At 49.1% G+C, this 27638-nt stretch overlaps 1 protein-coding gene across 3 annotated transcripts in view; it reads left to right on the forward strand.

Annotated features, from left to right (window-relative positions):
* ptbp3 (polypyrimidine tract binding protein 3) overlaps positions 1-27638 on the forward strand; it is a 144241-nt gene that overhangs the window by 80012 nt on the left and 36591 nt on the right. For all 3 annotated transcript variants that reach the window (XM_065007680.1, XM_065007681.1, XM_065007682.1), the window contains 4 exons: positions 957-1126; positions 6379-6525; positions 14991-15143; positions 16189-16299. In XM_065007680.1, coding sequence (XP_064863752.1) covers positions 957-1126; positions 6379-6525; positions 14991-15143; positions 16189-16299 — 581 coding nt within the window. The remainder of the gene's footprint in view (positions 1-956; positions 1127-6378; positions 6526-14990; positions 15144-16188; positions 16300-27638) is intronic.

The following is a 27638-nucleotide window of genomic DNA, read 5'->3' on the forward strand; positions in this document are numbered from 1 at the left end:
GAAGAAGGATGGTAGACAGTGTGGGTGTGTCCATAGTTTGCCTTATGCTGGGAATGTTCCTGTTTGTTTAGAGGAACAATGACAAGGCTTCCATAGGAGCACTGCTTGGCTGGCCAGGCTGCGTAACACACAATGTTAAGGAGAACTGCTTGGCTGGCCAGGCTGCGTAACACACAATGTTAAGGAGAACTGCTTGGCTGGCCAGGCTGCGTAACACACAATGTTAAGGAGAACTGCTTGGCTGGCCAGGCTGCGTAACACACAATGTTAAGGAGCACTGCTTGGCTGGCCAGGCTGCGTAACACACAATGTTAAGGAGAACTGCTTGGCTGGCCAGGCTGCGTAACACACAATGTTAAGGAGAACTGCTTGGCTGGCCAGGCTGCGTAACACACAATGTTAAGGAGCACTGCTTGGCTGGCCAGGCTGCGTAACACACAATGTTAAGGAGAACTGCTTGGCTGGCCAGGCTGCGTAACACACAATGTTAAGGAGAACTGCTTGGCTGGCCAGGCTGCGTAACACACAATGTTAAGGAGAACTGCTTGGCTGGCCAGGCTGCGTAACACACAATGTTAAGGAGAACTGCTTGGCTGGCCAGGCTGCGTAACACACAATGTTAAGGAGAACTGCTTGGCTGGCCAGGCTGCGTAACACACAATGTTAAGGAGCACTGCTTGGCTGGCCAGGCTGCGTAACACACAATGTTAAGGAGAACTGCTTGGCTGGCCAGGCTGCGTAACACACAATGTTTTTCGTTCGGTGCCTAATTAACCATTTCCTTAAAGTGTTCCCTCAGACTGTATCCTCATTTCCAGAAGGGGTTTTAAACTGTGACTTTACTGACTGCTGTTCTCTCTCTCTCTCTCTCTCTCTCTCTCTCTCTCTCTCACCCCCTCTCCATCTCTCTCTGCTCTGCCCCTCTCCCCCTCTACCCCCTCACTCCCACCCTACAGCTAATGGCAACGATAGCAGACAGTTTAAAGGAGATCGTTCTCCCTGTGGTCCTTCCCGAGTCCTCCACGTCCGCAAGGTTCCCATCGAGGTGTCTGAGGCTGAGCTCATCTCTCTAGGAGTCCCTTTCGGTAGAGTCACTAACCTGTTGATGCTCAAAGGGAAAAACCAGGTAAGAACAGGCTGCGTCCCAAGTAGTGCAACTTATAGGCCCTATGTAGTGCAGTAATTTTGACCAGGGCCCTATCGGATGCCTGGTCTTCCTCTACCTTCACTTGTTCTCCCCCTGCCTCTCCCTGCCTCCCCTGCCTCTCCCTGCCTTCCTCTACCTCTCTCCCTGCCTCCCCTGTCTCTCCCTGCCTCCCCCTGCCTCTCCCTGTCTCTCCCTGCCTCCCCCTGCCTCTCCCTGCCTCTCCCTGTCTCTCCCTCTCTCCCTGCCTCCCCCTGCCTCGCCCTGCCTCTCCCTCTCTCCCTGCCTCCCCCTGTCTCTCCCTCTCTCCCTGCCGCCCCCTGTCTCTCCCTCTCTCCCTGTCTCTCCCTGCCTCGCCCTGCCTCTCCCTGCCTCCCCCTGCTTCCCCACATTCTGCTCAAGGACCCCCTTTCACATTCAAATGGAAATGTGATATTTACACAAGAATAGAAAGATTCTATTTACTAAATACTCTGATACATAAATTATCCTGTCCAATTTGTCTGGCTTGATTGGTTCTTTTAGGTATATCAAAAGAGACGCGTTGGACTCCCAGCATAATGTGTCAGTTCTGCTGAGAATGAGTCTTATTCAGTACAACACAAGTTTCATTTTCCCCCATAGTCTCTTAAAAAGGTGCAAAACTTGCATTGAAATGAATGAAAACACAATGACATTGTAGATGCTAACATTTATAACATTGTGACTATGGGTGTTTCTAGGAGTTGAAGACATGGAAGGGGTTTAGATCAAAGGGGGCCTCTGTTGGTTAAACATAATAATATGTGAGGAAGATATAGGTATCTTCACATTTCTTATGTAGGCAACGGGGACAATGGTCACTGAACTCATTAGCAAATATCCCTTTCTAGCTAGCAAGCCAGTAGCTACAGAACCAAACCCCATCAAATACACTTGCTGGAAATAAACCGATTTAGCTAATATAATGACTTATATCAACATCCTTAACACAGGCTGACACCCAGTAGCTTAAGAATGCAGAGTGCTAACCCCTTCTGTTGAGGGAGACTAGTTAGTTAGCTACCACCAACCCTTATGCTGAGGGAGACTAGCTAGTTAGCTACAACCAACCCTTATGCTGAGGGAGACTAGCTAGTTAGCTACAACCAACCCTTATTTTATTTAACTAGGCAAGTCAGTAAAGAACAAATTCTTATTTTCAATGACGGTCTACCGTGGGTTGACTGCCTGTTCAGGGGCAGAACGACAGGTACCTTGTCAGCTCAGGGATTTGAACTTGCAACCTTTCGGTGACTAGTCCAACACTCACTAGGCTACGCTGCCGTTCCCTTATGCTGAGGGAGACTAGCTAGTTAGCTAACACCAACCCTTATGCTAAGGGAGACTAGCTTGTTATCTACCACCAACCCTTATGCTGAGGGAGACTAGCTAGTTAGCTAATACCAACCCTTATGCCAAGGGAGACTAGCTAGTTATCTACCACCAACCCTTATGCTAAGGGAGACTAACTAGTTATCTACCACCAACCCTTATGCTGAGGGAGACCTGCTAGTTAGCTACCAACAACCCTTATGCTGAGGGAGACTAGCTAGTTAGCTACCACCAACCCTTATGCTGAGGGAGACTAGCTAGTTAGCTACCACCAACCCTTATGCTGAGGGAGACTAGCTAGTTATCTACCACCAACCCTTATGCTGAGGGAGACCTGCTAGTTAGCTACCACCAACCCTTATGCTGAGGGAGACTAGCTAGTTAGCTACCAACAACCATTATGCTGAGGGAGACTAGCTAGTTAGCTACCAACAACCCTTATGCTGAGGGAGACAAGCTAGTTAGCTACCAACAACCCTTATGCTGAGGGAGACTAGCTAGTTAGCTACCACCAACCCCTATGCTGAGGGAGACTAGCTAGTTAGCTACCACCAACCCTTATGCTGAGGGAGACCTGCTAGTTAGCTACCAACAACCCTTATGCTGAGGGAGACTAGCTAGTTAGCTACCAACAACCCTGCACAAACCTGTGGCTAACTCTGCTGCACTTTGCCTTTCTGCCTGCTCGGCTCTCTCATTCACTACTTCCTGTTCTGCCCTCTCATTCACTACTTCCTGTTCTGCCCCCCTCATTCACTACTTCCTGTTCTGCCCTCTCATTCACTATTTCCTGTTTGTGCCTTCTCATTCACTACTTCCTGTTCTGCCCTCTCATTCACTACCTCCTGCTCGTGTTCTACCTGATCAACCTGCTCTCTTTTTTTCTCTCTTTCGGAAGAAGTTCTGAACGTCCATATTTGCTCTGTGCTGCAGGCTCTGTGCTGCAGGCTCTGACTAAGTGACAGGCAGGAAATTAAAGTAACTCTTTGGTCCACCAGACACTGTGGCAGGTAGATTTAAAAATCTACCAACTAAACACAAAAAAATTATGAGCATGCTTTGTAATGTTTCTTAAACAATATATACAGTGCCTTGCGAAAGTATTCGGCCCCCTTGAACTTTGCGACCTTTTGCCACATTTCAGGCTTCAAACATAAAGATATAAAACTGTATTTTTTTGTGAAGAATCAACAACAAGTGGGACACAATCATGAAGTGGAACGACATTTATTGGATATTTCAAACTTTTTTAACAAATCAAAAACTGAAAAATTGGGCGAATTGAGTTATTGCACGCGTGCACTTCACAGAGTAGGTGTTCCCTAACGGAAATATGCAAATATGTGCTAAAGCGCGCCAATAGGATCTCGCTAGCTTGTACTTGGCTCTGCCCACTTCCTGGCTTGTTCTGCCCACTGCGACTCATTTGTTCCTCCGTTTGAAACGACGGGCTGTGGTCTATCTTGGTTTAGTTATACACATCTTTGGTGGAAGCGTTGTCTTCTTTTACCTAGCAGTTGAAACTCAAACATAGAAAAACAACCTAGCTTGTGAATAAAATAATGGAAATAGCCAAGAAACACAAGAAAAGAAGTCTAACTTCAGTAGACTTTAGTTTCAAGTAAATTAGACCAACTTTTATGTCTGTGCGCTGCGCTTCTAAAACTCGTTCACTCAGCTCTTGACTTGCCCCCAGCCAGGAAGTGTTACAACACGGGGCAGGAATATGCTGTATGGGATTTGTAGTTCTTTGACTTTGTGCGATTAATACATTTAAAAAATGTCAGTACATTTTTTTTCTGCATAGAGCAAGTGTGATTATGCAAAATCATATCAGACTTAAATAAAAAATAAATAAAAAATAGACATTGCATCCAATTGGCAGATCTTTACGGTGCATCCGGAAAGTATTCAGACCCCTTGACCTTTTCCACATTTTGTTACATTACAGCCTTATTCTAAAATTGATTACATTTTTTTCATTTTCTCGTCAATCTACACACAATACCTCATAACGACAAAGCGAAAACAAGTTTTTAGAAATTTTAGCTAATTTATTAAAAATAAATAAAAAACAGAAATACATTATAAGTATTCAGACCCTTTACTCAGTACTTTGTTGAAGCACCTTTGGCAGTGATTACTACCTCGAACCCTTCTTGGGTAGGACGCTACAAGCTTGGCACACCTGTATTTGCGGAGTTTCCCCCATTCTTCTCTGCAGATCCTCTCAAGCTCTGTCAGGTTAGATGGGGGAGCGTCGCTGCACAGCTATTTTCAGGTCTCTGGGTTCAAAATGTCAGTCTTCTGTTACTGTATATAAAGTGTAATATTGGGATGCAAACTCAAAATGTAATACATGTCAACTCTATATATCTGACATGGTACAGGTGTCTTCTTCATTTTAAACCCATAACCATGTGTGTGAGATGGACACTTTTGTTTCAAAGTCATTTGTTTAAGACTACCAGGAACCGCTCTGACCCTGATTTAGCCCACTGCAGTAAAATGTTAAAAGCAATGTTCCCACAGTTTGCGGAGATTCACGTGCATATGTATGTATGTATGTATGCAGATGATACAGTGATATATGTGCATGCAAAGAGCAAACAACAAGCTGCACAAGAACTCACTACTGTAATGGTCCAGGTTACAAAGTGGCTCAGTGACTCGTGTTTGCATCTCAATGTGAAAAAAACTGTTTGCATGTTCTTCACAAAGAGGGCAACAGATGCTACTGAGCCAGATGTCTATGTGTCAGGGGAGAAGCTCCAGGTGGTATCCAATTTTAAGTACCTTGGCATCATACTTGATTCCAACCTCTCTTTTAAAAAGCATGTGAAAAAGGTAATTCAAATAAATAAATTCAATCTAGCTAATTTCCGATTTATACGAAATTGTTTGACTACATAGCAAGCAAAACTGTACTTCAAATCTATGATACTCCCCCACTTAACATACTGCTTGACTAGTTGGGCCCAAGCTTGCTGTACAACATTAAAACCTATTCAGTCTGTCTACAAACAGGCTCTCAAAGTGCTTGATAGGAAGCCCAATAGCCATCATCATTGTCACATCCTTAGAAAGCATGAGCTCTTGAGTTGGGAAAATCTTGTGCAATACACCGACGCATGTCTTGTATTCAAGATCCTTAATGGCCTGGCTCCCCCTCCACTCAATATTTTTGTTTAACAGAAAACCCAAACATATGGCAGCAGATCCACAAGGTCTGCCATGAGAGGTGACTGTATAGTTCCCCTAAGGAAAAGCACCTTTAGTAAATCCGCATTCTCTGTGAGAGCTTCCCATGTCTGGAATACACTGCCATCAGACACACATAACTGCACCACATATCACACTTTCACAAAATGCTTGAAGACCTGGCTAAAGGTCAATCAGATTTGTGAACATGGTCCCTAGCTGTGTGTTGCCGCTTTCCATGTTGTCTGTTGTCTGTAGCTTGTGAGGTGTGGAAACACTTTGTTGCTTTTATGAATTTTGTCTTGCTGCTTTTTGTTCTATGTTGCTCTGTCCGTATGCTATGTCTTGCTTGTCCTATGTTGCTATGTCTTGCTTGTTCTATGGTGCTATTGTCTATATTGTAATTGTTTTTAATAACCTGCCCAGGGACTGCGGTTGAAAATTAGCCGGCTGGCTAAAACCGGCACTTTTACTGAAACGTTGATTAATGTGCACTGTCCCTGTAAAAATAAACTAAACTAAACTATGACGGCGCAAACATAAAGGACCTTTCAAAGGCGCATTGTCCAAATCGCGATCGGATTTCTATTGCTACTAATATACATGAATTTCACTGTAGCTTTGTCTTGTACAAGCGTGTCTGACGTATGTGTCTTTGTGTTCCCTCCCAAACCAACCAGGCTTTTATAGAAATGGCTTCAGAGGAGGCAGCGATCACCATGGTGAACTACTACACCACAGCAACACCGCACGTACGCAACCAGCCAGTCTACATCCAGTACTCCAACCACCGCGAGCTCAAGACAGACAACCTGCCCAATCAGGGGGTGAGTACAGTCCAACCTCACCAATCAGGGGGTGAGTACAGTCTAACCTGACCAATCAGGGGGTGAGTACAGTCTAACCTGACCAATCAGGGGGTGAGTACAGTCTAACCTGACCAATCAGGGGGTGAGTACAGTCCAACCTCACCAATCAGGGGGTGAGTACAGTCTAACCTGACCAATCAGGGGGTGAGTACATTCTAACCTGACCAATCAGGGGGTGAGTACAGTCTAACCTGACCAATCAGGGGGTGAGTACAGTCTAACCTGACCAATCAGGGGGTGAGTACAGTCCAACCTGACCAATCAGGGGGTGAGTACAGTCTAACCTGACCAATCAGGGGGTGAGTACAGTCTAACCTGACCAATCAGGGGGTGAGTACAGTCTAACCTGACCAATCAGGGACTGAGTACAGTCCAACCTGACCAATCAGGGGGTGAGTACAGTCTAACCTGACCAATCAGGGGGTGAGTACAGTCTAACCTGACCAATCAGGGGCTGAATCCACTGCGTGTACATTACAACCTGACCAATCAGGGAGTGAGTACAGTCTAACCTGACCAATCAGGGGCTGAGTACAGTCCAACCTGACCAATCAGGGGGTGAGTACAGTCTAACCTGACCAATCAGGGGGTGAGTACAGTCTAACCTGACCAATCAGGGGCTGAATCCACTGCGTGTACATTACAACCTGACCAATCAGGGAGTGAGTACAGTCTAACCTGACCAATCAGGGGGTGAGTACATTCTAACCTGACCAATCAGGGGGTGAGTACAGTCCAACCTGACCAATCAGGGGGTGAGTACAGTCTAACCTGACCAATCAGGGGCTGAGTACAGTCCAACCTGACCAATAATAGACTGAATCCACTGCGTGTACATTACAACCTGACCAATTAGGGAGTGAGTATCATAAAGCCTGACCAATCAGGGCATCAGTCCACCACATGTATACTGATCAAAAATATAATTTGCAGATCATATAAGAAAATTGGTCAATTTAAACAAATAAATTAGGCCATAATCTATGGATTTCACATGACTGATAACACAGATATGCATCTGTTGGTCACAGATACCTTAAAGGAAGGGGGGTGTGGATCAGAAAACCAGCTGGTGTGACCACCATTTGCCTCATGCAGCGCGACACATCTCCTTCTTGTAGAGTTTAACAGGCTGTTGATTGTGGCAACACAAGACATGCAACCAGAGGTCTCTTCACAGTCCCCAGGTCCAGAACAGAGGCTGGGAAACACACAGTATTAAATAGAGCCATGACTACATGGAACTCTCTGCCGCCCGAGGTAACTCAAACTAGCAGTAAAACCAGATTTAAAAACCCCTGATAAAATAACACCTTACTGCACAACAGGACTGTGAAGAGACACAGCCATGTTTGTGTTGTAATTGCCTCTTTATTATGTGGGTGGGTGGCCTTGTGCACAAGCCTTGACTTGAAGAGACACGCAGACAATGTGATATATATGTTGTGTGGTAATTGCCACTGTATTATGGGTTGTAATGTGTAGATGGGGGGCCTTGCATGAAGCCTTGACTTATGGGAGCTGGAACGGCTCGTAGAACAGGAACCATCTCCTGTTTCTGAAGCGTCGTAGAACAGGAACCATCTCCTGTTTCTGAAGCGTCGTAGAACAGGAACCATCTCCTGTTTCTGAAGCGTCGTAGAACAGGAACCATCTCCTGTTTCTGAAGCGTCGTAGAACAGGAACCATCTCCTGTTTCTGAAGCGTCGTAGAACAGGAACCATCTCCTGTTTCTGAAGCGTCGTAGAACAGGAACCATCTCCTGTTTCTGAAGCGGGAGGCAGAGGCAGGAAATGATGTACTGTTTTATGTGTATTATTAGGTCTTTTTATTTGTTGTTTTGTTTCCTGTTTGGACCCCAGGAAGAGTGTAATTGAGGATCCCAATAAAATATGAAATACTAAACCTGACTAATCAGGTTCGCTGTATGCACAGTCCAATCTGACCAATCAGGTTCGCTGTATGCACAGTCCAACCTGACCAATCAGGTTGGCTGCATGTTCAGCCCAACCTGACCAATCAGGTTCCCTGCATGCACAGTCCAACCTGACCAATCAGGTCCACAGTCTGCTGCATGTACAGTACATAGCCCCTGCCCTGAACAGCATGTCACCTTATTCCCTAGCTAGTACACTACGTTACACCAGAGCTCTGGTCATAACTAGTGCACTACATTAGCTCTAGGCTCTAGGCTCTGGTCTAAACTAGTGCACTGGGGCCTCCCGTGTGGCACAGTGGTCTAAGTACATAGCCCCTGCTCTGAACAGCGTCACCACAGACCCGGGTTCGATCCGAGGCTGTGTCACAGCCAGCTGCGACCAGGAGACTAATGAGGCGGTGCACAATTGGCCCAGTGTCGTCCGTGTTAGGGGAGGACTTGGCCAGTTGTCCCATTGCACTCTAGCGACTCCTTGTGGCGGGCCGGGCACCTGCAAGCTGACTCCAGCTATACGATGTTTCCTCCGACACATTGGTGCAGCTGGCTTCCAGGTTAAGTGAGCAGTGCGGTTTGACTGGGTCATATTTCGGAGGACGCACGGCTCTCGACCTTCGCCTCTCCCGAGTCCGTACAAGACTGTAACTACCAATTGGGGAGAAAAAGGGGTAAAATATATATATATACAGTACCAGTCAAAAGTTTGGACACACCTACTAGGGTATTTCTTTATATTTACTAACAGATGTGCCTTGTTAAAATGTAGTTTGTGGAATTTCTTTCCTTCTTAATGCGTTTGAGACAGTCAGTTGTGTGGTGACAAGGTAGGGGTGGTATACAGATGATAGTCCTATTTGATGTAAGACTAAGTCCATATTATGGCAAGAACAGCTCAAATAAGCAAAGAGAAACGACAGTCCATATTTACTTTAAGACATGAAGGTCAGTCAATACGGAACATTTCAATAACTTTGAAAGTTTCTTCAAGTGCAGTCGAAAAAACCATCAAGCGCTATGATGAAACTGGCTCTCATGAGGACCGCCACAGGAAAGGAAGACCCAGAGTTACCTCTGCTGCAGAGGATCAGTTCATTAGAGTTAACTGGCTCTCATGAGGACCGCCACAGGAAAGGAAGACCCAGAGTTCCCTCTGCTGCAGAGGATACGTTCATTTGTTAACTGCACCTCAGATTGTAGCCTAAATAAATGCTTCACAGAGTTCAAGTACAGACACATCTCAACATCAACTGTTCAGAGGAGACTGTGTGAATCAGGCCTTCATGGTCAAATTGCTGCAAGGAAACCACTACTAAAGGACATCAATAAGAAGAAGAGATTGGCTTGGGCCAAGAAACCCAAGCAATGAATATTAGACCGGTGGAAATCTGTCCTTTAGGCTGATGACTTCAAATTTGAGATTTTTGGTTCCAATCACTATGTCTTTGTGAGACGCGGAGTAGGTTAACAGATGATCTCTGCATGTGTGGTTCCCATCGTGAAGCATGGAGGAGGAGGAGGTGTGGGGGTGCTTTGCTGGTGACACTGTCTGTGATTTATTTAGAATTTAAGGCACACTTAACCAGCATGGCTACTGCAGCTATACGGCATCCCATCTGGTTTGTGCTTAGTAGGACTATAATTTGTTTTGAACAGGACAATGACCCATCACACCTCCAGGCTGTGTCAGGGCTATTTGACTAAGAAGGAAAGTGATGGAGTGCTGCATCAGATGACCTGTTCTCCACAATCACCCGACCTCAACCCAATTGTGATGGTTTAGAATGAGTTGGACCACAGAGTAAAGGAAAAGCAGCCAACAAGTGCTCAGCATGTGTGGGAACATCTTCAAGACTGTTGGAAAAGCATTCCAGGTGAAGCTGGTTGCAAAGCTTTCATCATGGCAAAGGGTGGCTACTTTAAAGAATACATTTTGATTTCTTTAACACTTTTTTGGTTACTACATGATTCCATATGTGTTATTTCACAGTTATGATATCTTCAATATATACAATGTAGAAAATAGTCACACAAAAAAACCTTGAATGAGAAGGTGTGTCCAAAACCTTTGACTGGTACTGCATATGAAATAAAACTAGTGCACTATGTAGTGTAGGAAATAGGTTGCCATTTAGGCGGTGTGTATAACAGGCTGGTCCATCCAGTCCACCCTGGTCAGTTGTGTTTGTGATAGGACCTTTCCATCAACAGGCTGGTCCATCCAGTCCACCCTGGTCAGTTGTGTTTGTGATAGGACCTTTCCATCAACAGGCTGGTCCAGTCCACCCTGGTCAGTTGTGTTTGTGATAGGACCTTTCCATCAACAGGCTGGTCCAGTCCACCCTGGTCAGTTGTGTTTGTGATAGGACCTTTCCATCAACAGGCTGGTCCATCCAGTCCACCCTGGTCAGTTGTGTTTGTGATAGGACCTTTCCAACAACAGGCTGGTCCAGTCCACCCTGGTCAGTTGTGTTTGTGATAGGACCTTTCCATCAACAGGCTGGTCCAGTCCACCCTGGTCAGTTGTGTTTGTGATAGGACCTTTCCATCAACAGGCTGGTCCAGTCCACCCTGGTCGGTTGTGTTTGTGATAGGACCTTTCCAGCAACAGGCTGGTCCAGTCCACCCTGGTCAGTTGTGTTTGTGATAGGACCTTTCCATCAACAGGCTGGTCCATCCAGTCCACCCTGGTCAGTTGTGTTTGTGATAGGACCTTTCCATCAACAGGCTGGTCCAGTCCACCCTGGTCAGTTGTGTTTGTGATAGGACCTTTCCATCAACAGGCTGGTCCAGTCCACCCTGGTCAGTTGTGTTTGTGATAGGACCTTTCCATCAACAGGCTGGTCCAGTCCACCCTGGTCAGTTGTGTTTGTGATAGGACCTTTCCAACAACAGGCTGGTCCAGTCTACCCTGGTCAGTTGTTGTGTTTGTGATAGGACCTTTCCATCAACAGGCTGGTCCAGTCCACCCTGGTCAGTTGTGTTTGTGATAGGACCTTTCCATCAACAGGCTGTTCCAGTCCACCCTGGTCAGTTGTTGTGTTTGTGATAGGGCCTTTCCATCAACAGGCTGGTCCAGTCCACCCTGGTCAGTTGTGTTTGTGATAGGACCTTTCCATCAACAGGCTGGTCCAGTCCACCCTGGTCAGTTGTGTTTGTGATAGGACCTTTCCAACAACAGGCTGGTCCATCCAGTCCACCCTGGTCAGTTGTGTTTGTGATAGGACCTTTCCATCAACAGGCTGGTCCATCCAGTCCACCCTGGTCAGTTGTGTTTGTGATAGGACCTTTCCATCAACAGGCTGGTCCATCCAGTCCACCCTGGTCAGTTGTGTTTGTGATAGGACCTTTCCATCAACAGGCTGGTCCATCCAGTCCACCCTGGTCAGTTGTGTTTGTGATTTTCCATCAACAGGCTGGTCCAGTCCACCCTGGTCAGTTGTGTTTGTGATAGGACCTTTCCAACAACAGGCTGGTCCAGTCCACCCTGGTCAGTTGTGTTTGTGATAGGACCTTTCCATCAACAGGCTGGTCCATCCAGTCCACCCTGGTCAGTTGTGTTTGTGATAGGACCTTTCCATCAACAGGCTGGTCCATCCAGTCCACCCTGGTCAGTTGTGTTTGTGATAGGACCTTTCCAGCAACAGGCTGGTCCAGTCCACCCTGGTCAGTTGTGTTTGTGATAGGACCTTTCCAACAACAGGCTGGTCCAGTCCACCCTGGTCAGTTGTGTTTGTGATAGGACCTTTCCATCAACAGGCTGGTCCAGTCCACCCTGGTCAGTTGTGTTTGTGATAGGACCTTTCCATCAACAGGCTGGTCCAGTCCACCCTGGTCAGTTGTGTTTGTGATAGGACCTTTCCATCAACAGGCTGGTCCAGTCCACCCTGGTCAGTTGTGTTTGTGATAGGACCTTTCCATCAACAGGCTGGTCCATCCAGTCCACCCTGGTCAGTTGTGTTTGTGATAGGACATCAACAGGCTGGTCCAGTCCACCCTGGTCAGTTGTGTTTGTGATAGGACCTTTCCATCAACAGGCTGGTCCATCCAGTCCACCCTGGTCAGTTGTGTTTGTGATAGGACCTTTCCAACAACAGGCTGGTCCAGTCCACCCTGGTCAGTTGTGTTTGTAATAGGACCTTTCCATCAACAGGCTGGTCCATCCATCCAGTCCACCCTGGTCAGTTGTGTTTGTGATAGGACCTTTCCATCAACAGGCTGGTCCAGTCCACCCTGGTCAGTTGTGTTTGTGATAGGACCTTTCCAACAACAGGCTGGTCCAGTCCACCCTGGTCAGTTGTGTTTGTGATAGGACCTTTCCATCAACAGGCTGGTCCAGTCCACCCTGGTCAGTTGTGTTTGTGATAGGACCTTTCCAACAACAGGCTGGTCCAGTCCACCCTGGTCAGTTGTGTTTGTGATAGGACCTTTCCATCAACAGGCTGGTCCATCCAGTCCACCCTGGTCAGTTGTGTTTGTGATAGGACCTTTCCATCAACAGGCTGGTCCATCCAGTCCACCCTGGTCAGTTGTGTTTGTGATAGGACCTTTCCATCAACAGGCTGGTCCATCCAGTCCACCCTGGTCAGTTGTGTTTGTGATAGGACCTTTCCATCAACAGGCTGGTCCATCCAGTCCACCCTGGTCAGTTGTGTTTGTGATAGGACCTTTCCATCAACAGGCTGGTCCAGTCCACCCTGGTCAGTTGTGTTTGTGATAGGACCTTTCCAACAACAGGCTGGTCCAGTCCACCCTGGTCAGTTGTGTTTGTGATAGGACCTTTCCATCAACAGGCTGGTCCATCCAGTCCACCCTGGTCAGTTGTGTTTGTGATAGGACCTTTCCATCAACAGGCTGGTCCATCCAGTCCACCCTGGTCAGTTGTGTTTGTGATAGGACCTTTCCAGCAACAGGCTGGTCCAGTCCACCCTGGTCAGTTGTGTTTGTGATAGGACCTTTCCAACAACAGGCTGGTCCAGTCCACCCTGGTCAGTTGTGTTTGTGATAGGACCTTTCCATCAACAGGCTGGTCCAGTCCACCCTGGTCAGTTGTGTTTGTGATAGGACCTTTCCATCAACAGGCTGGTCCAGTCCACCCTGGTCAGTTGTGTTTGTGATAGGACCTTTCCATCAACAGGCTGGTCCAGTCCACCCTGGTCAGTTGTGTTTGTGATAGGACCTTTCCATCAACAGGCTGGTCCATCCAGTCCACCCTGGTCAGTTGTGTTTGTGATAGGACCTTTCCATCAACAGGCTGGTCCAGTCCACCCTGGTCAGTTGTGTTTGTGATAGGACCTTTCCATCAACAGGCTGGTCCATCCAGTCCACCCTGGTCAGTTGTGTTTGTGATAGGACCTTTCCAACAACAGGCTGGTCCAGTCCACCCTGGTCAGTTGTGTTTGTGATAGGACCTTTCCATCAACAGGCTGGTCCATCCATCCAGTCCACCCTGGTCAGTTGTGTTTGTGATAGGACCTTTCCATCAACAGGCTGGTCCAGTCCACCCTGGTCAGTTGTGTTTGTGATAGGACCTTTCCAACAACAGGCTGGTCCAGTCCACCCTGGTCAGTTGTGTTTGTGATAGGACCTTTCCATCAACAGGCTGGTCCAGTCCACCCTGGTCAGTTGTGTTTGTGATAGGACCTTTCCAACAACAGGCTGGTCCAGTCCACCCTGGTCAGTTGTGTTTGTGATAGGACCTTTCCATCAACAGGCTGGTCCATCCAGTCCACCCTGGTCAGTTGTGTTTGTGATAGGACCTTTCCATCAACAGGCTGGTCCAGTCCACCCTGGTCAGTTGTTTCTAGCCACTGTAGAGTATCACGTTACAACACACACAATGGATGACCAATATATATATATATATATTGATTGTTTGTTGTCATGGTAAACCCAATGTGTGTTATATATTATTGATTGTTTGTTGTCATGGTAAACCCAATGTGTGTTATATATTATTGATTGTTTGTTATCATGGTAAACCCAATGTGTGTTATATATTATTGATTGTTTGTTGTCATGGTAAACCCAATGTGTATATACTATGTGGTGAGCTGAGCAACATTATGAGAATAAGTTAAAAAGTTATATAATTTAGGATTACTGTTTGTTTGGGGTATTAAACCCAACATCCCCCTCCTCCCTCTCTCCCCCTCTCCTCTCCTCCCTCTCCCCCCCTCTCCTCTCCTCTCTCTCCCCCTCTCCTCTCTCTCTCTCCCCCTCTCCTCTCTCTCTCTCCCCCTCTCTCTCTCTCTCTCCCCCTCCCCTCCTCTCTCATTCCTCCTCCTCCCTCTCTTCCCCCTCTCCTCCCTCTCTTCCCCCTCTCCTCCCTCTCTTCCCCCTCTCCTCTCTCTCTTCCCCCTCTCCTCTCCTCCCTCTCTCCCCCTCTCCTCCCTCTCTTCCCCCTCTCCTCTCTCTCTTCCCCCTCTCCTCTCCTCTCTCTCTTCCCCCTCTCCTCCCTCTCTTCCCCCTCTCCTCCTCCCCCTAACAGAGAGTTCAGGCAGCATTGCAGGCAGTCAATGCAGTGGCGTTGGGTGGTTCAGCATCTGGCGGTGACGGAACCCTGATGCCAGGACAGAGCCCCGTGCTGCGCATCATCGTAGAAAACCTCTTCTACCCTGTATCTCTGGAGGTGCTACACCAGGTAACCCCTCTACCCTCTGATCTCTCACCTCTTCTACCCTGTATCACTGGAGGTGCTACACCAGGTAACCCTGACCTCTACCCTCTGACCTCTCACCTCTTCTACCCTGTATCACTGGAGACCCTACACCAGGTAACCCTGACCTCTACCCTCTATCACTGGAGACCCTACACCAGGTAACCCTGACCTCTAACCTCTATCACTGGAGACCCTACACCAGGTAACCCTGAACTCTGACTTCTAACCCCTATCACTGGAGGTCCTACACCAGGTAACCATGACCTCTGACCTCTAACCCCTATCACTGGAGGTCCTACACCAGGTAACCCTGACCGCTGACCTCTGGAGTCCTGCACCAGGTAACCCTGAACTCTAACCCCTATCACTGGAGACCCTACACCAGGTAACTCTGACCTCCAACCTCTAACCCCATATCACTGGAGGTCCTACACCAGGCAACCCTGACCTCTAACCTCTAACCCCTATCACTGGAGACCCTACACCAGGTAACTCTGATCTCTAACCTCTTCTACCCTGGACCACTGGAGGTCCTACACCAGGCAACCCTGACCTCTAACCTCTAACCCCTATCACTGGAGACCCTACACCAGGTAACTCTGATCTCTAACCTCTTCTACCCTGGACCACTGGAGGTCCTACACCAGGCAACCCTGACCTCTAACCTCTAACCCCTATCACTGGAGACCCTACACCAGGTAACTCTGATCTCTAACCTCTTCTACCCTGGACCACTGGAGGTCCTACACCAGGCAACCCTGACCTCTAACCTCTAACCCCTATCACTGGAGACCCTACACCAGGTAACTCTGATCTCTAACCTCTTCTACCCTGGACCACTGATTAGATGACTGGTTGAGTTATTGACTGATTCATTGATTGAAGGATGCTCAAAGTACTTCACATAGTAAAAGGGGGAAAATTCTTCTCATCCCGAGTTCTGGAATAATGCTCTCCTCTATGGTGCCAAGTAGCATAAGAGACATGTTCATATGAACTTGTTTTTTTTCCCGTTTTGTCTCCATAGATCTTCTCTAAGTTCGGGACAGTGCTGAAGATCATCACTTTCACCAAGAACAACCAGTTCCAGGCCCTGCTACAATATGCTGACCCGATGAATGCCCACCACGCCAAAGTGGTACGTACTGACTCTATAAATGACCACCACAGCACGTTGTCAAAACACTCCACTTCATATTGACATGAAAAAAAGGCATAGCTCTGTTTGTACTACCGGGAACGTATGGTGTTGAAATGTCTGTTTCTCTGGAGGCTACATGGATAACAATAGGATTGATCCTCTAAACCAGAGGAGGAGCAGCACTTCTAGAGCATTATCTACTGTCTGTCTATTTCTGTCCTGATGTGTTCAGGTAGAAGCAGTTAATATCAAATATTTATTTACAATGGCGGCCTACTCCGGCCAAACCTGGACGGCCCTGGGCCAACTGAACCAACAAGACCGCTAAACAAGACCGCTAAATAGCTATTCTAATGGCTACCAGGACTATCTGCATTGACCCTATTTAGCACCAACTCTCTTGAACTGACTTCATGAACACACACTGGACTCTACCCAACACCCTGGACTCTACCCACACTGGACTCTACCCAACACCCTGGACTCTACCCACACTGGACTCTACCCAACACACTGGACTCTACCCCCCACACACTGGACTGTACCCAACACACTGGACTCTAGCCAACACACTGGACTGTACCCAACACACTGGACTCTAGCCAACACCCTGAACTCTACCCAACACCCTGGACTCTACCCACACTGGACTCTACCCACCACACTGGACTCTACCCAACACACTGGACTCTACCCTACACACTGGACTGTACCCAACACCCTGAACTCGACCCACCCTGGACTCTACCCACCACACTGGACTCTACCCAACACACTGGACTCTACCGAACACACTGGACTCTACCCACACACTGGACTCTACCCCCCACACTGGACTCTACCCACACACTGGACTCTACCCACACACTGGACTCTACCCACACACTGGACTCTACCGAACACACTGGACTGTACCCAACACACTGGACTCTACCCACCACACTGGACTCTACCCCACACACTGGACTCTACCCAACACACTGGACTCTACCCAACACACTGGACTCTACCCAGCACACTGGACTCTACCCAGCACACTGGACTGTACCCAACACACTGGACTCTACCCAGCACACTGGACTCTACCCACACACTGGACTCTACCCAGCACACTGGACTCTACCCAACACACGGGACTCTACCCACATACGGGACTCTACCCACATACGGGACTCTACCCAACACACTGGACTCTACCAACACACTGGACTCTACCCAACACACTGGACTCTACCCAACACACTGGACTCTACCCAACACACTGGACTCTACCCAACACACTGGACTCTACCCAACACACTGGACTCTACCCTAACACACTGGACTCTACCCCAACACACTGGACTCTACCCAACACACTGGACTCTACCCAACACACTGGACTCTACCCTAACACACTGGACTACCCACACACTGGACTCTACCCAACACACTGGACTCTACCCCAACACACTGGACTCTACCCAACACACTGGACTCTACCCAACACACTGGACTCTACCCATCACACTGGACTCTACCCAACACACTGGACTCTACCCCAACACACTGGACTACCCACACACTGGACTCTACCCAACACACTGGACTCTACCCCAACACACTGGACTCTACCCAACACACTGGACTCTACCCCAACACACTGGACTCTACCCAACACACTGGACTCTACCCACACACTGGACTCTACCCAACACACTGGACTCTACCCATCACACTGGACTCTACCCATCACACTGGACTCTACCCATCACACTGGACTCTAGCCCAACACACTGGACTCTACCCAACACACTGGACTCTACCCAACACACTGGACTCTACCCATCACACTGGACTCTACCCAACACACTGGACTCTACCCCAACACACTGGACTACCCACACACTGGACTCTACCCAACACACTGGACTCTACCCCAACACACTGGACTCTACCCAACACACTGGACTCTACCCAACACACTGGACTCTACCCCAACACACTGGACTCTACCCAACACACTGGACTCTACCCCCCACACACTGGACTGTACCCAACACACTGGACTCTAGCCAACACACTGGACTGTACCCAACACACTGGACTCTAGCCAACACCCTGAACTCTACCCAACACCCTGGACTCTACCCACACTGGACTCTACCCACCACACTGGACTCTACCCAACACACTGGACTCTACCCTACACACTGGACTGTACCCAACACCCTGAACTCGACCCACCCTGGACTCTACCCACCACACTGGACTCTACCCAACACACTGGACTCTACCGAACACACTGGACTCTACCCACACACTGGACTCTACCGAACACACTGGACTGTACCCAACACACTGGACTGTACCCCAACACACTGGACTCTACCCACACACTGGACTCTACCCACACACTGGACTCTACCCACACACTGGACTCTACCGAACACACTGGACTGTACCCAACACACTGGACTCTACCCAACACACTGGACTCTACCCCACACACTGGACTCTACCCAACACACTGGACTCTACCCCCCACACACTGGACTCTTGCCAACACACTGGACTCTACCCAGCACACTGGACTCTACCCAGCACACTGGACTGTACCCAACACACTGGACTCTACCCAGCACACTGGACTCTACCCACACACTGGACTCTACCCAACACACTGGACTCTACCCAACACACTGGACTCTACCCACATACGGGACTCTACCCAACACACTGGACTCTACCAACACACTGGACTCTACCCAACACACTGGACTCTACCCAACACACTGGACTCTACCCAACACACTGGACTCTACCCATCACACTGGACTCTACCCAACACACTGGACTCTACCCTAACACACTGGACTACCCACACACTGGACTCTACCCAACACACTGGACTCTACCCCAACACACTGGACTCTACCCAACACACTGGACTCTACCCAACACACTGGACTCTACCCATCACACTGGACTCTACCCAACACACTGGACTCTACCCCAACACACTGGACTACCCACACACTGGACTCTACCCAACACACTGGACTCTACCCCAACACACTGGACTCTACCCAACACACTGGACTCTACCCCAACACACTGGACTCTACCCAACACACTGGACTCTACCCACACACTGGACTCTACCCAACACACTGGACTCTACCCATCACACTGGACTTTACCCATCACACTGGACTCTACCCAACACACTGGACTCTACCCAACACACTGGACTCTACCCAACACACTGGACTCTACCCAACACACTGGACTCTACCCATCACACTGGACTCTACCCAACACACTGGACTCTACCCCAACACACTGGACTACCCAACACACTGGACTCTACCCCAACACACTGGACTCTACCCAACACACTGGACTCTACCCAACACACTGGACTCTACCCCAACACACTGGACTCTACCCAACACACTGGACTCTACCCCAACACACTGGACTCTACCCAACACACTGGACTCTACCAACACACTGGACTCTACCCATCACACTGGACTCTACCCAACACACTAGACTCTACCCCAACACACTGGACTCTACCCCAACACATTGGACTCTACCAACACACTGGACTCTACCCAGCACACTGGACTCTACCCAGCACACTAGACTCTACCCAACACACTGGACTCTACCAACACACTGGACTCTACCCATCACACTGGACTCTACCCATCACATTGGACTCTACCAACACACTAGACTCTACCCATCACACTGGACTCTACCCATCACACTGGACTCTACCCAACACACTGGACTCTACCCAACACACTGGACTCTACCCATCACACTGGACTCTACCCAACACACTGGACTCTACCCCAACACACTGGACTACCCACACACTGGACTCTACCCAACACACTGGACTCTACCCCAACACACTGGACTCTACCCAACACACTGGACTCTACCCAACACACTGGACTCTACCCCAACACACTGGACTCTACCCAACACACTGGACTCTACCCCAACACACTGGACTCTACCCAACACACTGGACTCTACCAACACACTGGACTCTACCCATCACACTGGACTCTACCCAACACACTAGACTCTACCCCAACACACTGGACTCTACCCCAACACATTGGACTCTACCAACACACTGGACTCTACCCAGCACACTGGACTCTACCCAGCACACTAGACTCTACCCAACACACTGGACTCTACCAACACACTGGACTCTACCCATCACACTGGACTCTACCCATCACATTGGACTCTACCAACACACTAGACTCTACCCATCACACTGGACTCTACCCATCACACTGGACTCTACCCAACACACTGGACTCTACCCCAACACACTGGACTCTACCCAACACACTGGACTCTACCAACACACTGGACTCTACCCATCACACTGGACTCTACCCAACACACTAGACTCTACCCCAACACACTGGACTCTACCCCAACACATTGGACTCTACCAACACACTGGACTCTACCCAGCACACTGGACTCTACCCAGCACACTAGACTCTACCCAACACACTGGACTCTACCAACACACTGGACTCTACCCATCACACTGGACTCTACCCATCACATTGGACTCTACCAACACACTAGACTCTACCCATCACACTGGACTCTACCCAACACACTGGACTCTACCCAACACACTGGACTCTACCCAACACACTGGACTCTACCCAACACACTGGACTCTACCCATCACACTGGACTCTACCCAACACACTGGACTCTACCCCAACACACTGGACTACCCACACACTGGACTCTACCCAACACACTGGACTCTACCCCAACACACTGGACTCTACCCAACACACTAGACTCTACCCCAACACACTGGACTCTACCCCAACACATTGGACTCTACCAACACACTGGACTCTACCCAGCACACTGGACTCTACCCAGCACACTAGACTCTACCCAACACACTGGACTCTACCAACACACTGGACTCTACCCATCACACTGGACTCTACCCATCACATTGGACTCTACCAACACACTAGACTCTACCCATCACACTGGACTCTACCCATCACACTGGACTCTACCCAACACACTGGACTCTACCCCAACACACTGGACTCTACCCAACACACTGGACTCTACCAACACACTGGACTCTACCCATCACACTGGACTCTACCCAACACACTAGACTCTACCCCAACACACTGGACTCTACCCCAACACATTGGACTCTACCAACACACTGGACTCTACCCAGCACACTGGACTCTACCCAGCACACTAGACTCTACCCAACACACTGGACTCTACCAACACACTGGACTCTACCCATCACACTGGACTCTACCCATCACATTGGACTCTACCAACACACTAGACTCTACCCATCACACTGGACTCTACCCAACACACTGGACTCTACCCAACACACTGGACTCTACCCATCACACTGGACTCTACCCAACACACTGGACTCTACCCCAACACACTGGACTACCCACACACTGGACTCTACCCAACACACTGGACTCTACCCCAACACACTGGACTCTACCCAACACACTGGACTCTACCCCAACACACTGGACTCTACCCATCACATTGGACTCTACCAACACACTAGACTCTACCCATCACACTGGACTCTACCCAACACACTGGACTCTACCCAACACACTGGACTCTACCCATCACACTGGACTCTACCCAACACACTGGACTCTACCCCAACACACTGGACTACCCACACACTGGACTCTACCCAACACACTGGACTCTACCCCAACACACTGGACTCTACCCAACACACTGGACTCTACCCCAACACACTGGACTCTACCCAACACACTGGACTCTACCCACACACTGGACTCTACCCAACACACTGGACTCTACCCATCACACTGGACTCTACCCATCACACTGGACTCTACCCATCACACTGGACTCTACCCCAACACACTGGACTCTACCCAACACACTGGACTCTACCCAACACACTGGACTCTACCCAACACACTGGACTCTACCCATCACACTGGACTCTACCCAACACACTTTACTCTACCCCAACACACTGGACTACCCACACACTGGACTCTACCCAACACACTGGACTCTACCCCAACACACTGGACTCTACCCAACACACTGGACTCTACCCAACACACTGGACTCTACCCCAACACACTGGACTCTACCCAACACACTGGACTCTACCCCAACACACTGGACTCTACCCAACACACTGGACTCTACCAACACACTGGACTCTACCCATCACACTGGACTCTACCCAACACACTAGACTCTACCCCAACACACTGGACTCTACCCCAACACATTGGACTCTACCAACACACTGGATTCTACCCAGCACACTGGACTCTACCCAGCACACTAGACTCTACCCAACACACTGGACTCTACCAACACACTGGACTCTACCCATCACACTGGACTCTACCCATCACATTGGACTCTACCAACACACTAGACTCTACCCATCACACTGGACTCTACCCATCACACTGGACTCTACCCATCACACTGGACTCTACCCATCACATTGGACTCTACCAACACACTAGACTCTACCCATCACACTGGACTCTACCCATCACACTGGACTCTACCCATCACATTGGACTCTACCAACACACTAGACTCTATCCATCACACTGGACTCTACCCATCACACTGGACTCTACCCATCACACTAGACTCTACCCAACACACTAGACTCTACCCAACACACTGGACTCTACCCACACACTGGACTCTACCCAACACACTAGACTCTACCCAACACACTAGACTCTACCCATCACACTAGACTCTACCCAACACACTGGACTCTACCCAGCACATTGCGTTGCACAAAAAGGGCTTCACAGACAAGGATATTCTCCTAAAGTTGATTCCGCTGCGGGATCGGGGCACCACCAGTACAGAGCTGCTCAGGAATGGCAGCAGGCAGGTCTGAGTTCATCTGCATGCACAGTGAGGCAAAGACTTTTGGAGGATGGCCTGGTGTCAAGAAGGTCAGCAAAGAAGCCACTTCTCTCCAGGAAAAACATCAGGGACAGACTGATATTCTGCAAAAGGTACAGGGCTTGGACTGCTGAGGACTGGGGTAAAGTCATTTTCTCTGATGAATCCTCTTTCCTATTGTTTGGGGCATCCGGAAAAAAAAGCTTGTCCGGCGAAGACTACCATCAGTCCTGTCATGCCAACAGTAAAGCATCCTGAGATCATTCATGTGTAGGGTTGCTTCTCAGCCAAGGGAGTGGGCTCACTCACAATTTCTCCTCAGAACACATCCATGAATAAAGAATGGTACCAACCATCCTCCGAGAGCAACTTCTCCCAACCACCCAGGAACAGTTTGGTGACGAACAATGCCTTTTCCAGAATGATGGAGCACCTTGCCATAAGGCAAAAGTGATAACTAAGTGGCTCGGGGAACAAAACATCGATATTTTGGGTCCATGGCCAGGAAACTCCCCAGACCTTAATCCCATTGAGAAATTGTGGTCAATCCTCAAGAGGCGGTTGGACAAACAAAACCCCACAAATTCTGACAAACTCCAAGCATTGATTATGCAAGAATGGGCTGCCATCAGTCAGGATGTGGCCCAGACGTTATAATTGACAGCATGCCAGGGCGGATTGCAGAGGTCTTGAAAAAGAAGGGTCAACACTGCAAATATTGAGTCTTTGCACCAACTTAATGTAATTGTCAATAAAAGCCTTTGACACTTATGAAATGCTTGTAATTATACTTCAGTATTCCATAGTAACATCTGACAAAAATATCTAAAGACACTGAAGCAGCAAACTTTGTGGCAATTAATATTTGTGTCATTCTCAAAACTTTTGGCCACGACTGTACACTGCTGCTACTCTATCTATCCTGTTGTCTAGTCACTTTATCCCTTTATATAACTTTATATACTTTTATATTTAGCTATATGTACATATCTACCTCAATAACCTGCACATCGACTCGGTACTGGTTCCCCCTGTATACGGTGCATTCGGAAAGTATTCAGACCCCTTGACTTTTCCTACATTTTGTTACGTTACAGCTTTATTCTAAAATGGTTTAATTAGTTTTTTCCCAAAAATGACATCACAATACGCCATAATGGTATTCAGACCCTTTACTCTGTACTTTGTTGAAGCACCTTTGGCAGCGATTACAGCCTCTTCTTGGGTATGACGCTACAAGCTTGCAGGCACACCTGTATTCACGGGACAAACACACAAGCTAAACATGCTGTCTACCTCTGATCTTGGAGAAGGAGAGGTTGGACAGTGTGTTTTACTGTCTGTAGGGTATTCCAGTATTTTCCCCAAATTTCCCTCGTTTTCCAGAAATCCTGGTTGGACGATTCTGGTTTTCCTGCTTATTCCCTACTGATATCTGAATTATTCCAACCAGGATTTCTGGAATTTTGCAACCCTATCTGTCTGGCTTCTTTCATTTCATCCCTTGCTGTAGAGCCCACAGAAGTAGAGTGAAGTAGAGCCCCAGGGGGCTAGGATGAAGTAGAACCCCAGGGGGCTAGGGTGAAGTAGAGCCCCATGGGGCGAGGGTGAAGTAGAGCCCCAGACGGTGAGGGTGAAGTAGATCCCCACGGGGCTAGGTTGAAGTAGAGCCCCAGGGGGCTAGGGTAAAGTAGAGCCCCAGGGAGGCTAGGGTGAAGTAGAGCCCCTCTGCTCTGACTGTGTTCTGTTGTACTGCTGCCATGTCTTCCCCCACACTAACAATATATCTGGCCCACTACTTTGGTGCACTAAATAGGTACTAGGGTGCCCTTTGGGACACATCCCGAACCTAGCGTTGCAGAGAGAATGGGAAGGGGCGAGGGTGAAGTAGAGCCCCAGGGGGCTAGGGTGAAGTAGAGCCCCAGGGGGCGAGGGTGAAGTAGAGCCCCAGGGGGCTAAGGTGAGGGTGAGGTAGAGCCCCAGGGGGCTAGGGTGAAGTAGAGCCCCACGGGGCTAGGGTGAAGTAGAGCCCCAGGGGGCGAAGGTGAGGGTGAAGTAGAGCCCCAGGGGGCGAAGGTGAAGTAGAGCCCCACGGGGCTAGGGTGAAGTAGAACCCCACGGGGCTAGGGTGAAGTAGAGCCCCAGGGGGCGAAGGTGAGGGTGAAGTAGAGCCCCACGGGGCTAAGGTGATGGTGAAGTAGATCCCCAGGGGGCGAAGGTGAGGGTGAAGTAGAGCCCCAGACGGTGAGGGTGAAGTAGAGCCCCAGGGGGCGAGGGTGAAGTAGAGCCCCAGGGGGGCAAAGATGAGGGTGAGGTAGAGCCCCACGGGGCTAGGTTGAAGTATAGCCCCAGGCGGTGAGGGTGAGGTAGAGCCCCAGGGGGCGAAGGTGAGGGTGAAGTAGAGCCCCAGGGGCGAGGGTGAAGTAGAGCCCCAGGGGGCAAAGATGAGGGTGAAGTAGAGCCCCACGGGGCTAGGTTGAAGTATAGCCCCAGGCTGTGAGGGTGAGGTAGAGCCCCAGGGGGCGAAGGTGAGGGTGAGGTAGAGCCCCAGGGGGCGAAGGTGAGGGTGAAGTAGAGCCCCAGGGGGCGAAGGTGAAGTAGAGGGAGCTTGTTTGTTTGTAAACATTTTAATTATGTTGATACAGTTCAACTCTTGGTCTTATGGATGAGAATGGATGTTGTATGAAGGTTAGGGCTGGGTCATATTCATTAGGGAACACCCATATCAAAATGTTTTGCAATCAGAATTGAAAATAAGACCCTTTGTGGTGAATAAGACCCTGTTGTGGTGAATAAGACCCTGTTGTGGTGAATAAGACCATGTTGTGGTGAATAAGACCCTGTTGTGGTGAATAAGACCCTGTTGTGTTGAATAAGACCCTGTTGTGGTCAATAAGACCCCGTTGTGGTCAATGAGACCCTGTTGTGGTGAATAAGACCCTGTTGTGGTGAATAAGCCCTGTTGTGGTCAATAAGACCCTGTTGTGGTGAATAAGACCCTGTTGTGGTCAATAAGACCCTGTAATGGTGAATAAGACCCTGTTGTGGTGAATAAGACCCTGTTGTGGTGAATAAGACCCTGTTGTGGTCAATAAGACCCTGTTGTGATCAATAAGACCCTGTTGTGGTGATTGGGCTGTGAGTTGCTCCCTCCCTGATAGTGGACACAGCAGTGGCCTGATAGTGGACACAGCAGTGGCCTGATAGTGGACACAGCAGTGGCCTGATAGTGGATGCAGCAGTGGCTTGATAGTGGACCCAGCAGTGGCCTGATAGTGGACCCAGCAGTGGCTTGATAGTGGACCCAACAGTGGCCTGATAGTGTATGCAGCAGTGGCCTGATAGTGGACCCAACAGTGGCTTGATAGTGGACCCAACAGTGGCCTGATAGTGGACACAGCAGTGGCCTGATAGTGGACCCAACAGTGGCCTGATAGTGGACACAGCAGTGGCCTGATAGTGGATGCAGCAGTGGCCTGATAGTGGACCCAGCAGTGGCCCGATAGTGGACCCAGCAGTGGCCTGATAGTGGACACAGCAGTGGCCTGATAGTGGACCCAGCAGTGGCCTGATAGTGGACCCAGCAGTGGCCTGATAGTGGATGCAGCAGTGGCCTGATAGTGGATGCAGCAGTGGCCTGATAGTGGACCCAGCAGTGGCCTGATAGTGGACACAGCAGTGGCCTGATAGTGGACCCAGCAGTGGCCTGATAGTGGACACAGCAGTGGCCTGATAGTGGACATAGCAGTGGCCTGATAGTGGACCCAGCAGTGGCCTGATAGTGGACCCAGCAGTGGCCTGATAGTCGTTCATCATCAGGGATTTAATTTAATGAACGTTGCTTCAGACCTCTAATGGGACCTAGGGGTCGGTCGTAAATGTCACCCGATGATTCTCTATGGCCCCTGATTGCTACGACCATTCGACGAGTTGTCATACATGCAAAAGGACAACTTAGGTGGAAGGTGGAATCCTATTACACCTGCTCTGATGTTCGTCGTACGTGGCAGGGCTTTGCAGACGCATAACGGAAACCCAACCGGGAGTTGCCCAGCGATGCAGAACTCCCAAACGAGGAATATAAAACACTGTGCCTTGCGTGAAAGTCCCTGTTTTTTCCGGATGACTGTCTGATCTCGCTTTCCGTGGTGGATGTGAGCAAAACATTTAAACAGGTTAACAATCCTATAGACAGAACACCAGGGTATGTTCTTAAAGCTTGCACAGATAGGGCTGTGGCGGTCATGACATTTTGTCAGCCGGTGATTGTTAAGCAAATAACTGCCGGTCTCACGGTAATTGGCCGTTAATTAACATAAACACATTTAGCATCTCCTGGCTTCCAC

Source organism: Oncorhynchus nerka, linkage group LG22 (genome assembly GCF_034236695.1).
Source record: "Oncorhynchus nerka isolate Pitt River linkage group LG22, Oner_Uvic_2.0, whole genome shotgun sequence".
NCBI classification, from domain to species: Eukaryota; Metazoa; Chordata; class Actinopteri; order Salmoniformes; family Salmonidae; genus Oncorhynchus; species Oncorhynchus nerka.